General features: G+C 42.7%; 1 protein-coding gene across 2 annotated transcripts; it reads right to left on the bottom strand.

The window, feature by feature from the left end:
• Positions 1 to 156: 156 nt before the first annotated feature.
• On the bottom strand, positions 157 to 15176 carry LOC306831611 (AP-2 complex subunit beta). Of its 2 annotated transcripts, XM_079355792.1 has the most exons (22): positions 15031 to 15176; positions 12883 to 12937; positions 12635 to 12740; positions 12021 to 12156; positions 11600 to 11845; positions 11217 to 11407; positions 10517 to 10738; positions 10164 to 10284; positions 9931 to 10026; positions 9612 to 9727; positions 9277 to 9442; positions 9096 to 9194; positions 8500 to 8759; positions 7518 to 7710; positions 6680 to 6721; positions 5641 to 5796; positions 5039 to 5184; positions 4707 to 4836; positions 4340 to 4424; positions 3506 to 3592; positions 2288 to 2442; positions 157 to 2046 (listed from the first exon to the last, which is right to left on the bottom strand). In XM_079355792.1, exons 2-22 carry the CDS (start codon positions 12917 to 12919, stop codon positions 1972 to 1974), a joined length of 2865 nt encoding a protein of 954 aa, XP_079211918.1. In that variant the 5' UTR covers positions 12920 to 12937; positions 15031 to 15176; the 3' UTR covers positions 157 to 1971. The 2 variants fall into 2 exon arrangements, with proteins under 2 accessions (XP_079211918.1, XP_079211919.1); XM_079355793.1 differs by lacking the exon at positions 6680 to 6721 and having other exon boundaries at positions 15031 to 15175.
• Between the last annotated feature and the right edge of the window lie 302 nt (positions 15177 to 15478).

Here is a 15478-nt window from a genome sequence, read left to right as displayed (position 1 = left end):
CAGCTCAGTGTTTTCGTGGTCAGACAGCTCATTTACATATTTAAAGCTACAGACACAGAAACAGCCTGTTCTAAGCAGGGCTGAAAGAGAGGGGTTTATAGGCATGATGAAATAAAGGATCATTGGATTTAAAAAAAACAAACATAGTGACCCATATTATATTTGACATTTTATTGACACAAGATGTGGTACTGTGACAATGACAAATCATTAACAACAGGGTTACAACAATGGTATTATAGCCGTCTCTATTCGTTCTGTATTGCTGCCAACAGATTTGGATATAATTCCATTTGTGGGAGTGCTTGAAAAAAAATGCTTCTCTAAAACTGTATGTCACCTACAATAGAACAAAAAGTTGGGCGATTAGATTATAAATGAAGGGTTAAAATGAACAGTGGGCTCATGCAAGCACACATACATTGTTTTACATAGGAAAATAGTGTCACCAACACGTTATGATACATTGATAAGCCTTCTTTCATTGTCAAGAGAATACCGAAACATTTTAATTGGCTACACAAAATGACACAATCACATCTCTGTACTGTACTTAAGCAACTCTGGGCCTTAGGGCGAAGACACTCTATTGTCCTAGAGAACGAACAACGCCAACATTAGAGGTTATACTGACACTGGGGCACTAGAAGATAAGCTTGGCATTTAATTTGCGCGTGTACTTTATCCTGATACTGGTTGGCTGTCTCGCCGAAGGTTTAGACTGAGTTGAAAAAGATGGAATGAAAATAAGACACACAAAAAAAAAAAAACAGTGGCATTTAAAATCACATTACAGACTTGAAGCAACAATAAAGCCAGGTCAAAAGGAAATACACAAGAGGTAGATGCGAAATAAATAGGAATGACAATAGAGGATGTGTAAAGAGGTGTACTTTGATGTTGTTTTACTGAACAGATCTGTGAGAAGGAGAATCATTTCAGCGGAGTAAGAGTGCAATTCTGAAAAAGGAGTGGCACTGCTTTAGTATGTATAGTGGTTCTACAGCAATTCATACATCCAAGATGAAAGGGCTAACTTCTCCACCGCCTCTGGTCCGCCTGTTCCATTTACGTCTACATAACTTGGGATGGGATGTGGAATTCAAATTTTTCTCTTCTGAATATTCTGACCCTTGAAAACACTGTGACGAAACAAAGAGCTGCGTATTTGTTATTTTACCTGCAGTGTAGTTTATAATTCACAGTCTGGAAACAACATTTAATTGCCAGTTTTTCTAAGTTACATTATATATTCTAGTGCTCTAACTTCTATTATCTCCTGTCATTATTTCCTGCTTGTTTTTAAACTCCTTTAAAATGTTTTACACTTGAGAAAAACAACATTTCTGTACGCAGTCCAAAGAAATAGAAGGAGCCTTGTTGAAGTCTTAGCAGGAATGTCTGTGTATGGTGTCAATGTTTTGTTTCTAGGGTGTCCAATGAAAACGATAAGCTCAGGCAAACCAGTTGCAGGACACACACCAGTAGCTTCTGACAAATTGACTGACGGTTTTGAAACGTCCGACCATTTACAGCGAAAGGAATGAATCAATACTTGTGTTATTCGGTTTGGTCAGCTGAAGAAAAGGCAGTTAAAAAAAAAAAGATCAAAGCCAAAAGAAGAGAGAGCAGCACACAGTACAAAGAACACAATGGCTTCATGAAAACTGTGACTTTTTCCACTGAATCACATCTTTACAACATTAAGACACCAAGTTAAGGATGGAATGGCTGACACGTTTCACCGGAAGGTAAAATTGAAATGGAAGTTGAATAAAGGGATTCATTAATGCGTTCAACTGCCAAAAAAACAGGAAACAAGATCGACTTTTTTTTCTTTTTTCCCCCCAAATAATCGAGCTTCTCTGTTTGGATTCCTTTGTTTCAGCAGTTGGCTGCAGGTTGCCGAAAACAATAAAACACTGCTATCTGACGTCAGGACAAAGCAGAGATGCTAAGTTTAACCACAGGTCAGTTCTTCAGCACGCTGTCGTACATCTGGTAGACGTACTGAGAAACCTCAGGGGCCCGACACTTCAGAGACAGCTGCAGGGACAAGACAAAAAAAAAAAACAGACTTACAACACGGGCAGAGTTCACTCATATAAACTCATTAATGGAAACAGAGGCAATAATAATTAACTCTGCATATTACATCTTAAAAACCTAAATATTTTCATAGAGAAATGATGATTTATTATATTCATATTCCTTTTCTGGTTCAATCGCAAACTGACCACGAGCCTAACAAGCCGCAGTACTAAATTCAACTTTTTGAATACTCTACCGTGTAGTTGGGGTTGCCAGGTTGAATGCGGAGTTCGGCCAGGATCCAGATGCCATTGGTCAGCTTGAGTGACTGGTAGAGCATGTCCTGGCCTTCTACGTTTCTCTTGGCGATGGTGTAGATGTTGTTATTCTGCAGCTTCCCTGATACTGTGTCTGCAAGACCAGAATTAACGTTAACATGTCGTGCCACTTTGTGCTACCACTGATTAACTAAAACAGAGGAACCATGCTAAAAAACAGGCTGTAATCACTATAAATACTAACACTAATGTTCACGTCATCTAATACTGACTAATGGCAGAAGGGTCTTTAGGGGATTAAAGGTAAATTATCTATAAGAGGATCCTATTGAAATGAGGCGGTAACCTTTAAAAAGAAACACTGGGCTCTCAGGAGAAGGTTGGCACAAATAAACACAAGTTGGAGGTGTCCCTCTTTTACAGAGACAGAGGAAATGTTGCAGCATCCAAAGTGAGGCAGATGGGGGAAAGAAAACAGGAAAAAGTGTAAGATGTTTTGAAGAGTTGCAGCTTGCATTTTGGCTGGCGGGTTTATCAGTCCTGCAGGATTTATGGAGACAGTTTTCAGGACTCTGACCAGGTCTCAGTGTGTACACTTTGAGGCCTGCCAAGGCTTTTTAAAAAGCAACATGTGTGTAACTTGTTTCTTTAATATATGATGATCCCAGCTGTCTGAGGAGGAGCCCTGATGTTAAACGTGGTTCCCACAATTCTTTGTGTTTTTTATTACAGCCACTCATACTCATTTATCTTTTGCTCGTCTTAACTGAACATCAGGAGCTTATCAATAATTTTATGTTTTGCAAGAAAAGGACTTTTGATAGTGTTCGATGTTCTCCTAGTCGACAGGTGTCATGTTTTATACAGCATGGTCAGGTGTCCTGTAATGAACTTGTAAGAAGGTAGAAGAAGAAAAAAACGTCTTTTTATATTAAACTTCTCTGCAACAGTGGCACATTTAGAAAAAGGCCCAGATCTGAACAGGACAAAACACCACTTTAAATCAAATTAAGTTTCAGCAATAAATGTAAATACATTTGATGACATTCTGCTAAAAATCAGGCCCAAAAGATTTAGAGGAGAGAGAAAATTGAAATTCACAAATAAAGTTATCATTAACTTCTCTTTCCACAAGGAACATCAGAAAAATGACCGTTGACCCGAGGACAGCTGTGTTCCCTTGTTTTAGTACGTACCTGCGTTTAGGTGGCACTCCTTTATCTGGTACTGCAGCTCATTCTCATTGGGAATGTCTTTCCAGGTAGCCAGGAACACCTGTCGCTCTGAAGAAGCAAACAATCAATAATCAATATTCAGAATCTAGACGCAAGAAATACATTTTTTCCAGTTATTGAACAACAACATGTTTCTGTCTCATCCTCACGACCAACGCAGCCCAAAAGACTCATTTTGTTGACTTACATTGTTTGTGTTTTTCCATCTTAAAAACAACCATTATTAGAATAATAGATAATGATAATAAAGAAATCTATTCTCAGAGTATCATTAATTTCTACTTAAAGTTAATATGCAACATTTTAAAAATGAATATATCAGAGTCTAAATATATCCTTAATAAATATATTGTGAAGTTACTAAAAAAGTAAGTCAAACTTCCTCAGGGTTTGTTGGTTGTCTTGGATCTGTGTTCACACTGATGGGAGGGGCTTCCTTTAGCTTGTTATTGTAAGACGCTAACAAATCCTATGGTATATGATTATTTCACTTTCGCCTCGCTCTTCAAGTGTTGGCCTTGCAAGAGCATAGGGGAAGAGACAGCTCCGCTCACTCAAGTAAGCTCTTTGTATCGGCTTTATGAAGTACTCCTTTATTTGGTCTAAAGACTTTAATAAGAACCAGAACAACTTCTGGGCTGCACCCAATCAGAAGAGTGTGGAAGGGGTAGAGGTGGGATGGTAGACAAACCTTCAAATGGTTGTGGAAAATATAATTGGTCTTTTTATATAACGGCGTGTTGGTGTGAAGACAGCTGAGAAGCCTTTTGATAAAGTTGTGAGAAACATTCGTACCCATTTTTCCGTCCTCGACAAAGAATATATTGAGAGGGATGAGTACGCTGAAGTAGAAGACGTCGATACTGTTCTTTACAGCCACCTGTGGACACGAAAACAAAGGAGAAGGTCGGTGTGACATCGGAGAAATTGGTGCAACAACAGATCAATTCCAACACTTCTCTGATTGTCGTGTAAACTTCAGATATTTTGGGTTTCAAATGAAAACAACTGTGTCAACTGAGATCCCACACATTCAAATTTGTTTGTTCTGTCTACTCAGGAAAAACTGTTTTACTGACACAGATTAGTTAACAAAAGTGTCCTTATTTACATTTGCTGCCAGTATTGACTACCAGGTGTAAAAACTTGACTTGTTCAGTACCTGCAGATTATTTAGTGGGTCCATCTTCATGACTGGCCCAATTGTGTTGATAGGCAAAGAGACGTCGATAGTCTGGCTGGGCATCAGTGGAGTGTGAACGGGCAGAGGACTGGTAGGAATCATACCAAAACTACACGAAACAAACAAACACACTAACATGAACGTGGTATTCAGAACCTGTTTGCAAAAACAACAAAGGAACACAGCACGCTAACACAGCATGCTAACACAGCACGCTAACACAGCATGCTAACACAGCAGCTCTGCTGTTTGTGACAGGAAGTGAAGTATTGTAGATAAATACAACTTCTCCAGTCAGTTATCTCTTTGACCTATTCTTGTTGAACTGGACGGCGAAGTCAGTCATGTGTTGGAGCGCCTTGTTGGTGAAGGTCATGTCCATGTACATGTGGCCTTGGCGGCGAGAGAAGGTTCCAGAAATCTCCAGTCCTTTGGCTTTAACTGCAGGCAACCAGACCTGGTGAAGAAAGAACCACGTCAGTAACACGCTGTCATGTCCAAATGCGATGTCATCTCAAATATTTGTAAAAGCCTCCACTCAATTATTTAGAATTAAATAAGAATTGACCACTGAATTGCAAAAACAAAGAAAAAATGAGTAAATCATGAGATTTTTATGTCTTTGTTTTAGAGACAGGACGATGAAGGAAAGGAGCCACAGGTCCTTACTCAAGCTTTTTTTTACATTATATGATATAAGATATGGTGCAGTGCTCAAGTAAAATAACATTTAAAAAAACATGCACATCCCTCAGTGGGTGCTGGATCCAAAAAACACAAATAGGTAAGGAAAGCAAGTGTGAGGAAGAGCCTGTCACTTCATAAATCTTTCAAACGTGAGCTTCTCTGTGAAACGCAATGTATGAAATGAACTCTAGACGACTTGCTGAGACAAAAGTTAAAAGGCACTCACTGCTTTTGGAGCGACGAAGCCTCCAGTGGTGACGGCCATGCCTGTGGAGAGCTCAAACAGGTCGTTGAGGCCGCTGCTGCTGACGGCCGGAGGTGCAGGTGTAGGTGATGGAGCGAACGTGCTGGGGACAGATGAGGGGATGAAGTTCTGTCCCACCTGGGCCAATCACAAGAAAAACACAAAACACTCAAAAGTAAGTGACCAACATCACCACAAGCATCAAGGACAAATTATTTTCTAACCTACAAACAGATTCACACAGACAATCTAAAGGCATGCCAAAGGAACAGACGACTAACGGCACTCTATGACGAGGAGAGAAAACAACGTGAACTACGGCGACACTCGTGATAGTGAGAAGCTCAATCGTGGAGGTGAGAACTTTCAGTGATCTGATGTTTATGAGCGTTTACTTACAAGTTATAATGAGCCTACATTTAATCTGATACGAGTAAAGTTACAACAAAATCATTGACGTGCAGTTTTTCGTACGCGGTCCTAAAATAACAAAAAGAATAAAAAGTCTCTACTCTGGAAACGGGACAAACCAAAATAAAGTAGGCAAATCTTTAGTATATTTGGTCTTATGGTATATTTAACATATCGCCTATCCTTCTGACGGACCAATCAGCAAAGCCTACATGAGAACGACTGACTTCCTACATCAGTGTCTTTTCAGATTCTGCCTCTATTTCTGTTCAGTGAACAACAGTGGTGCTGTTTTTTTTTCTCACACGTGATAAATTGATCTGTCAGTGATCTTTTTTGTATGCGTAAAACGATTTTGCGTTAAGCAGGTTGAAACATCTTTCCAGACAGAAATGAGTGGAAGTTCAAACTGATCGTTGACTTCTCTCGGCCAGAGAAAGGAATAAAACATGCAGACAGAACTTGACGGTGGTTAATACCCGAGTGTGGGACAAACAAGCCAGGTTCACAAACTTGGTGTTAACTTGAGAGGTTGGTTTGAGTTTGTGAGGGGTTAAATTTAGAAAAGCATGCAGACAGGCAGACCGCCAAACACAAGGGCAGGACTTACTGCTGGACTTCCCCCAACACCTCCGCCCAGGTCTCCCCCCAGCTACAGGAGAGAAGAGAGGCCCCCAAAGACCGCATCACAGACAGACCAAACAAAGACAGAGACAGAGACTTTCTTAGCAACCGCAACCCATCAAGAGGAACCCGCACTTTGTGGGGGGAAAAAAGCAGCTTCACATGTTAAGTCAGACATGAAATAATGAGACCTTCAAATCTGCAAGAAGGTTACGAAGAAGTCCAGTTACTTCAGCGGCTTGAAGAAGTGAGAAGCAACCATTAACCGTGTAAGAATACAAGAAGCCTGAAAAGGTTGTCCAAACATTTTAAAACATTTAAATTGAAGTTTGTTATTTTGTTTAATAAAACACAAAAATACTCAAACAGCAAAGACAGCGGGATGTGCAGCAGGTCTTTGAAATGGAAGAAATGTACTGATGCAATAAAATAATGTGGAAGCACGTTTCCCTTTACTACATACAGAATACTGTCCTCACACTTGGACTCAGTCTTACAGGCTTTTAACCATTAATTAACAAAGAAACATCCTCAGATCAATTACAGATAAACTTTGTTCAGATTGCTGCAGAATACAGAGTTTAACGAATTATTGTTTGACCCGATCTGAAGACTCAAGGGTGAGGCTGTCATTGTCACACTGCCCCAAATTCAGTCTTTTAAATGGAAACCCTGTTTGTTTAAGTAAACCTCTGCTGAAATCAAATTATCATCCTACTTATCCAACTGATCATTTAAAGACCTGATTGTCTCGTCTGTAAGCCGACTTGAGTCTGCAGCCCCGTTCTCTGATTGGATGTGCATGTAAGTGTGTCAGTGCTCACCAAACTGTCCAGGCCCCCTCCCAGAAGGTCAACTGCGCCCATTTGCATGGAGGAGACCTGGGGCACATTGACTGGTGGGCCCAGGTCCAGGTTCAGCAGGTCACCCAGCAGGTCACCCTGGCTGGGGATCACATGTGGCTGATCGATGGCAGCTGCTGGCCCGCCGCTCACTGGGCTCTCCCCGGTGTCGATGCTGTCACAGGAGGAAGCAGGAGCAGGTTTAAAATCGACACGGCCTGAACGTCGACAGACGTTAAAGCTAAGAAGTGGGTTTGACTCTATGAAGATCCGATCGTAGATTATTTTAATGTGTCCCAATTCTGAAAATACTATCCTGCAAGCCGTGCAGGTTTTTAACCATCTGTCCAACGTTGCCTGTCAATAAGGAGCGCTGAATGTGCTTTTAATTAAAAAACAGGCTTCCCTATTAAATATTAGTGAGACATGTGACAATATCTTGGAGTTGCACAATGTCCTGCTCTACAGAGGAGTTGGTGGAGCTTAATATGAGCAAGAAAAAAGGACCGTGTGCACAGTCCACATCACTGCTGCAGCTGCTGTTAGACTGTAAAAACCTTTTATATTAGTTTAAAAACATGGATGGGATCAACTTATTTTTTAATGACTTGATTTATATTCAGAGTCGATTGCCAGATTGAAAAGAAAAGCCCAACATTTTTGTAACAACATAAAGGCAATATTAAAAATCATAGATGGTTTGTCTCAATAATTGCTTCTGCAAAGCACAGCGGGAGCTCCACACACAGACATGCATGCACACACAGCGCTGTGTTAACCTGCTGACTCAGCTGATGCCGTTCCGCCTGTGTAAAGCCTTTGTTATTACCTCGTGAAGATGGTACAGAGGGGGGATCACTCTGTCCCCCCATTAAGCCTCAGCAACAGTCATAGTGAAGGCGAACACACTGATTCAACGGTGCCACAAAGCCAAAAACAGTCAGATGTTGTTTTTGTGTCCTACCTGCTGTGCTGCACAGGAAGGTGCTTCCGGTGGATTCCGTGGCTGCCCTCAACAAACGCACTGGGAGGTTTGTGATAGACGGAGGCCAGGGAGCCGATATGGCAGATGAGCTCGTCCAATAGGGTGGGCTCAATCAGGTCCGTCTCCTCTGAGATCAGGGGCTTCTCTGACAGCACCACCTCCTTCGCCGTCACAGGGTCGGTGGACAGCAGACGCCAATAGATGTAGCCTCTATCACGCAGGTCGGGGTTGTCAGAGTCCTGCAGAAGAGCAGAACGTTTTTTTCCCCCCCAATGCATCGAAGGACCAGCTGCTAAGAGATCTTTTTTTTCTAGCGGTGTTCCAGTAGCTTTAGCTGAAACAAAGTCTAAAACTAAATTTAAGAAACAAACTGTCTGACTTTAAGCTGAAGAAGAAGACAGGGCCAGCAGATCATCGAGCGCTTATGTTGCACGCTCCATGTACTGAGGCTACCGTCCTCGTAGCAGCCTGTCGTGGGTTCAAATATGACCTCAGCCCCTTTGCTGCATGTCATCTCCCAGCATTCCCTGTCTCTCAGATGTCCCGTCTAAAGGCAAAAAAAAAAGAACATTCACCTGAGTGGCCAGGCTGAGAACCTGCTGCACCAACTCCTGAGTCTCAGACGGCTTCTTCAGGAACAGCTTGACGATGGCGGTGAGCAGAGTGAGCTGGACCTGTAAATCCCACCACACCAAAGTTGGTTATTAATAAAGACGTGGACATAAATTCCTCATGTTTTTTTTCTGACCAACCCACCTGAGTGCTCTCATCATGGAAGCCCTCGAGGAAGCTCTCCAGCAACTCGTCGGCGTTGTCGATCCTCTCAGCGTACTCTCCGACAATCCAAATCATGGCAGCACGAGCATCAGGCTCATCGAGGGAGTCCAGATTCTCACACAGCGTGGCAATGATGCTCTCATACCTGAAAAACAGCGGTACATCAGTGGTCAGAACGAACGCTGCTCAAAGCCAAAACTAACAAGAAAACAGGACGAGAATAAAAACCCTCATGTGTGTCAGACAGCGTGGAAACCCAAGAACATTCGTCACCACGTGTTAAACAGTTCTCAGAGGATCACAGGGAAACATACTTGTTGGGGTATTTGCGGAAGATGTCCCTGATGACCACGATGGCCTCCTGAACAACATAGTTGACCTTGGTCTGGATCAGGTCCAGCAGGGTGCTGACACAGCGCTCAGCTGATTGCTGCAGAGGAACAGGAAGGAGGCGTGGAGTCAACACTACTCATCGTAAGGTCATACTTCATCACATTTGTCTGCATTGGCTCAAAGTATTGTTAGACTGGACGCTATGTGTGACTGTGATCTTCTCTTTCAGCGAAGACTGAGTGAGCTGTCGTGTTTAATATCGTTCGTAATGCTCACATCAGCTGTGGTTGAATTTCTCACCTCCACTTTGATGGCGCAGCGTCCGATAGCTCGCACAGCCTTGCGTACAAAGTCAACATCCACCTCCGTCGCATATTCCTTCAGTTCAGCCAGTACCTGAGAAGGACGGAGAACAGCAGGGTGTCCATCACCTCACAAATACGTCCTCATGACCTTAATTGTTGAGCGACAGAGGAAAGCCCTGGAGCACAGCTATCCTTCCAAACAAGGTGTGCGTGTTGTGTTTAAGGTACCTGAGCAATGTTGGCTTGAGAGGCCAGGCGAATCATGATGTCCAGTTTCTCCAGTTTCACATAGATTGGGTCGTTGTACTTGACGAAGAACACCTTTATCTCCTGCTTCAGGATCTCTGGCCTAAACATAAAGCAATTCAAACATTCACTGTGTAGCTCAGCAGAAGAGTGTGTCTCTAAATAGTTATTAATAATCAGCGAATTTTGACCACATTGAAAAGATTTAATTCATTTGTTTACATTTTTTCTGAGGGTTTAATTTGACAAGGCGTCGCAACATAAGGGAGCGCGTTATGTTCTTGTATCATTCAGAAGAAGTTCACTGCAGGAAAAACGACCACATGACCACGCACCTTTTCTGAACAATGAGGTTGATGTTTCGCAGAGCCACATACTGGACCTCAGGCTCTCCGGAGAGCAAGGTGACCAGCGGTGGGGATAACTTCTTCAGCAGGGTGTTGTAGTAGTCGGAGTCCTTGGGCAGCAGCTCCAAGAACTTCATCAGCACCTTCACAGCTGACAGCACCACGGCTGAGTTGGCGTGAGACAGCCGGGGAGTGACACGCTCGCAGATGCTTCGAAAAAAAAAAAAAAAGAGCAGGCAAAAGTCAGAGTCAGTGACGTCTCAATATTCTGAATCAAGTCGGAGCGTCATAACTCAAAAAAGGAGGAGTAGTGTTTGGCTGCAGTTTTCAGCTTTTAATGTTGCTTTTAAGTATCGAGAATTAACAGGTGAAAAAAAACAACTAGTTAAACTATTCAATGTGCATATTTGTCTGTCAGGAGGTCTATTTCCTCTCTACAGCTGCAAAATAATAAAGTCATAAAATCCCAAAACGCACACTGACACTGTTCCCCGTAAGGAACAGTGTCAGTGAGAGTCTGGATTATTACACTGGAAAGGCTCGAGAGCTGACAGAGCAGTCGTCTCTGAGAAACCACCTTACAGTGACCTTACAGTGACCTTACAGTGAGAGGAAAGCGAGTGTCTCTTCTGTCATCATTTCTTCACGCTGGTCGATCAGAACAAACTTCAGTCACAGTGAGAACTACCTCTGGGCCTCACGCTCGTCCTTGGGATTGTAGTTGGACAGGCAGTCCAGGATGAAGATCTGTCCCCACTCTGTGCACTCGTTCAGAGCCGTCAGCAGCTTGTTGATGTTCTGGGGATTGAGATCCAGCAGGTTGCTGTTGGGGTGAGACTCGCTGATCTCAGACAGGGCGGCGACTGCGTTGGCCACAACCTGAAGGAGGACAGAGGCGTTCAGTGATGAAAACCTTAGACGCACCAGTTAGATATCAGAAGAACAGAACAACTCAATTGTTTGCTCAATTTTTGACCTCTTTGCACATGATTGTGTTGAATCTTAGTCAAAAGATGTTTCCATCATGATCTTTGCACGAATGAAACGCTAAAATTAGAAACTGAAACCTACCATGGGATTTGAGTCAGCAATGAGATCTCTCAGGGAGTCCAGGAAGCCCTGGTCTTCTACCATCTGGGCGTTAATGTCATGAAGTTTAGCCACACAAACAGCTGCCGTCTTTCTCACGTATGGATCCTCGTCCTTCAGGCACTTCCTCAGCGGCTCACACAGATACTCAGTGATCTTGTCCACACGGATGCAGCCCATGGTGCGCACGGCCAGAGCTCGGATCAGAGGGTTGGGATCCTCACAGTCCTGAAGAGCCAGACAGTCACTTTACATTTTACAAATAGCTAGAATTCAGTGAGAGCAAGATCAGATCAGAAATACAAATCGGTTTGTGTTCAGCATCATTAATGACAGTATTGGTGGATTGAGTCATTCTAATAAAGGGTTTAAAAATCAAATCCAGGTTCATTTCGGGTCTTGCCTTGACGAAGCTGTTGACGGCCATGATGGCCATGTCCGGCTGGCTCTTGGCGTAGTTCATCAGATAGAGATAGACCAGCTTCTTCAGCTCCAGGTTGTCCGTCTGCATGCAGTTCACCACATCTGGGAACAAAGAACTGGCAGCACAGCACAGAGGTCTTCGTCAGACTTGTGAGAATCATTGTTCACCTTAGGGTTACTCAAGGTCATTCACGAGTCGGCCTAATGGCTCTTATATTGAATGAACACACAGAAAACTTTGATGCCTGATTTTTAAACCATTTCTGTATTTCTCACCTCCCTTCACAACACTGTGTTCACTTTGTCATTGACTTGTAAGAACCTGCTGATGCTTTAACACAGACGTCTTGCTTATGTGTCCACTTCATTGACTGATGAGGTGGACCAATCAAAATGATTTCTGCCACAAGAGCAGACCCTGCCAATAACCACATATATTATATACCCTTCTTTCAAATGTACATTTAAGATTGACTGGTGTTAAGGGGATGAGGAAAAACAATATCAAGTGAGCTGTTCCTCGTAGGTTGTTTTGATTTGCTGGACATGGTTAATGATTGGGATCATGTCAGAGTTTAAATGTGCGAGGGTTACCTGACATCCTTGCCGACAGTCATGGCAGCGATGACCTTCTTCACTGCCTCTTTTCTCTTCTCCTTCTTCTCATTGTTCAGCTCTGCCTTCAGTTCAAAGATCTCCCCTGCAAACCGAATCGCACAGAGCGTTGACAGCAGCACAAACGGGAAGACTTCTGATTTAGACTTTAAGCAATTCAAATTCAACGTTTTCATCCAGTGCAGCCATGAAACAGTATTAATAACACCAGCTCTTTCTTTCCTCACCTTTTTTGTTCGTTGTGAAATATTTGGAGTCCGTCATGATTGTGGTCCTTTAAGCCTGTGCAGAGGAAACACACTGTATTACTTGAAACATTCCTGTGTTAAATTCAGTAACCCACACGAGAAGAAACAAACAGGAACATCACTGTCATTCTTCCTTCACTGGTGGTTACCAATTCCTTTTAGGATTAGTTTAAAGATGTGATTGTTTTGAAAGCTTCATGTGGTCATGCATAATCCTATATTTCTGATCTTTTTATCTTTGTATGCTTTAAACATATACACTTAAAACATATCTAGATAACTTCAGGAGGAGTGCTCCTTAAATTCTCCTGACCTGGCTGTTCACATATGACGATCCCTGTCAGAGATTGTATCAGTCTTGTGCATATAGTCTATGCACTGTGCACAGGATATAAATGTCACCAACCCCCCCCCCCCCCCCCATTTGAAGTGAACTCTCCTGATTGTCTGCTGCTGCATTCTCACATCAGCTCACTCAGACTTTCTGAGAAAAAAAAATATACTAAGACGCTGGCAGGAGAAACTCTGGTTAAAGTCCGAATGTTTGCGTTCACGCATACAGCTCCTCCTGCAAACACCAGGAGACTTTCAGGAAGTTTCTGAAAGTGTGAAATGACTAAAAAGTGGCTTGAACACCTCGACTTTTGCAATAAGGTGCACATCAGAAAACACAGAGCAATCAGAACAGACAAACATGGGTTACACTTAAGAGCTCAATGACTTTCAATGGGTCACTATTACTGAGTTCTTGCAGAGTGACATTCATCCCACGAGACAGTCTGTCGGATTGGGAGTAACAACCACTCTACCTCATGCAAGCTTGCAGTACCAGACCACCAAGTGCATATGACTTACATCAAATTCTAGGTTGCAACACTCTGACAAGTTCCAAACTGTCCAAGGAAGGCGTGTCAGCACTTAATTTTTTTATCAGCAGTCAGCTTTATGACATGGTTCATAAGTGGTGAAAACAAACGCACAGTGTCCCCAGACTGAAGAGCTTCAGCAGAAAAAAAGTTGATGCTCCTTGCTGGACAGCAGCGTCCTGGACGATACAGCTGGGACATGTTGGTTAGATTGGAGATGTACCGATGCACTAAGCTCACAATACACGATATTGAGTTAAAGATAGATTCTCTCACAATGATTTTTTTTTTTTTATCTCTCAACAAGGTGAGCTGATTGGACCTTCTCATTGTGCTGTAGAGTACAATGAGAGCAGAGTAGACTCATCACTTCTCTTCACGCTTCCTTCTCGCCTTTTCCCCCTCTTCATGCCAACATCACTTTCAATTATTATTATTTAATTTTTTTTAGAACCAGAGCCAGACAGGGGAAGACCGTCCTCCCCGTGTCCGACTCACAGCGCTCCTCTTCGGCCTAACTTCTCTCCTTTACCCCCCTTCCTGTCTGGAGGACAGTTTTTGTCTCGTCTGTTATCTTCTCACCTCTTTCATTTTCTGTCCTGGTGAAGCCACCGTGATTCAACGCCTCAGATTTAAAAGACAACGCCTCCTCAGTTTTCTAAATCTTTCTCTGCAGCTGAAGACTGTGTTATTAAGATTCATGTTTTTCACAGCACTGATGTATAATCACTGGTGATTTGTGTCGATATCTCTCCTTTACGTTTCAAAACAATCTAAGCATTAGTGAGCTAAAATATGCAGCTCAACTTATCCGATCGTAAACACAGCTTCTGTAGTAACATTATCATACCGTTACCTTGTTAAATAACAGGTAGATTTGGTCTTAAATAGTCGTGACAGAGTTATTACTGGGGCTGCTTGTGGTCAAGTTTAAAACGTTAGTTAGCAGCATAGCAGCAGTGTCGTTAGCATCGTTAGCTCGTTGAGTGCTAACCGGCTCCATGGTAACCGCTCATTTTTTAAAGACACTTCTGGGACAGGTGATGAAAATAAATACACCATCGGCAGGGTGGACAGCATTATTAAACATCACCGGTGTCATGGTGGTTGCTGAGTTTTGAGATTAAAGTATTAAATGTGAAAACAGGAGAGTGACCCGCGGCCCAGTTTCCAGGATGTTTGCGATGAACTGACCGATCAACATCAAAGCACAGATACAGAAATCCTGATACATCTTGAAAGATTAAAGTATTTCAGATACCTTTTGATGTGTGTGTCAGCGGGGGTGGGTTACAGGTATAGTGGGTTCAAGAAGCAGGTTTAGGTTGGCCCCTTTCCTTCTTGGAGGAAGATGGAGAATCTGGATCGTGAGGGTGCGTTCACTGTCATCGGAAACTGGACAACTTCCCTTTTTTGAGATTAAAACCCTTTATGACGTCTTTTCTTTTGCAACGAAATAATACGACCGAGACTTTTTTTTTTTAATTATTCTCCACGGTGATAGTTTGTATTCATATGGTTGGGCTTGGGATGCGTACATAGTTTTTAAAAGGCACTATTAACTTTGTACGTAAATGACAGGGCGCTGCAAGGTCACCACGGGGAAATGACGCCGCCCATTCAGGACGGTGTGAGGATGATGTGGACGGATTCATCAAATGTCAATGTCATGAAGGTACGCTGGTAAAACAGAAAATCGCACCTCCTCC

The sequence above is a fragment of the Symphodus melops genome, assembly GCF_947650265.1.
Source record: "Symphodus melops genome assembly, chromosome: 11".
Lineage (NCBI taxonomy): Eukaryota > Metazoa > Chordata > Actinopteri > Labriformes > Labridae > Symphodus > Symphodus melops.
This window is presented reverse-complemented; position numbering and strand designations above follow the sequence as displayed.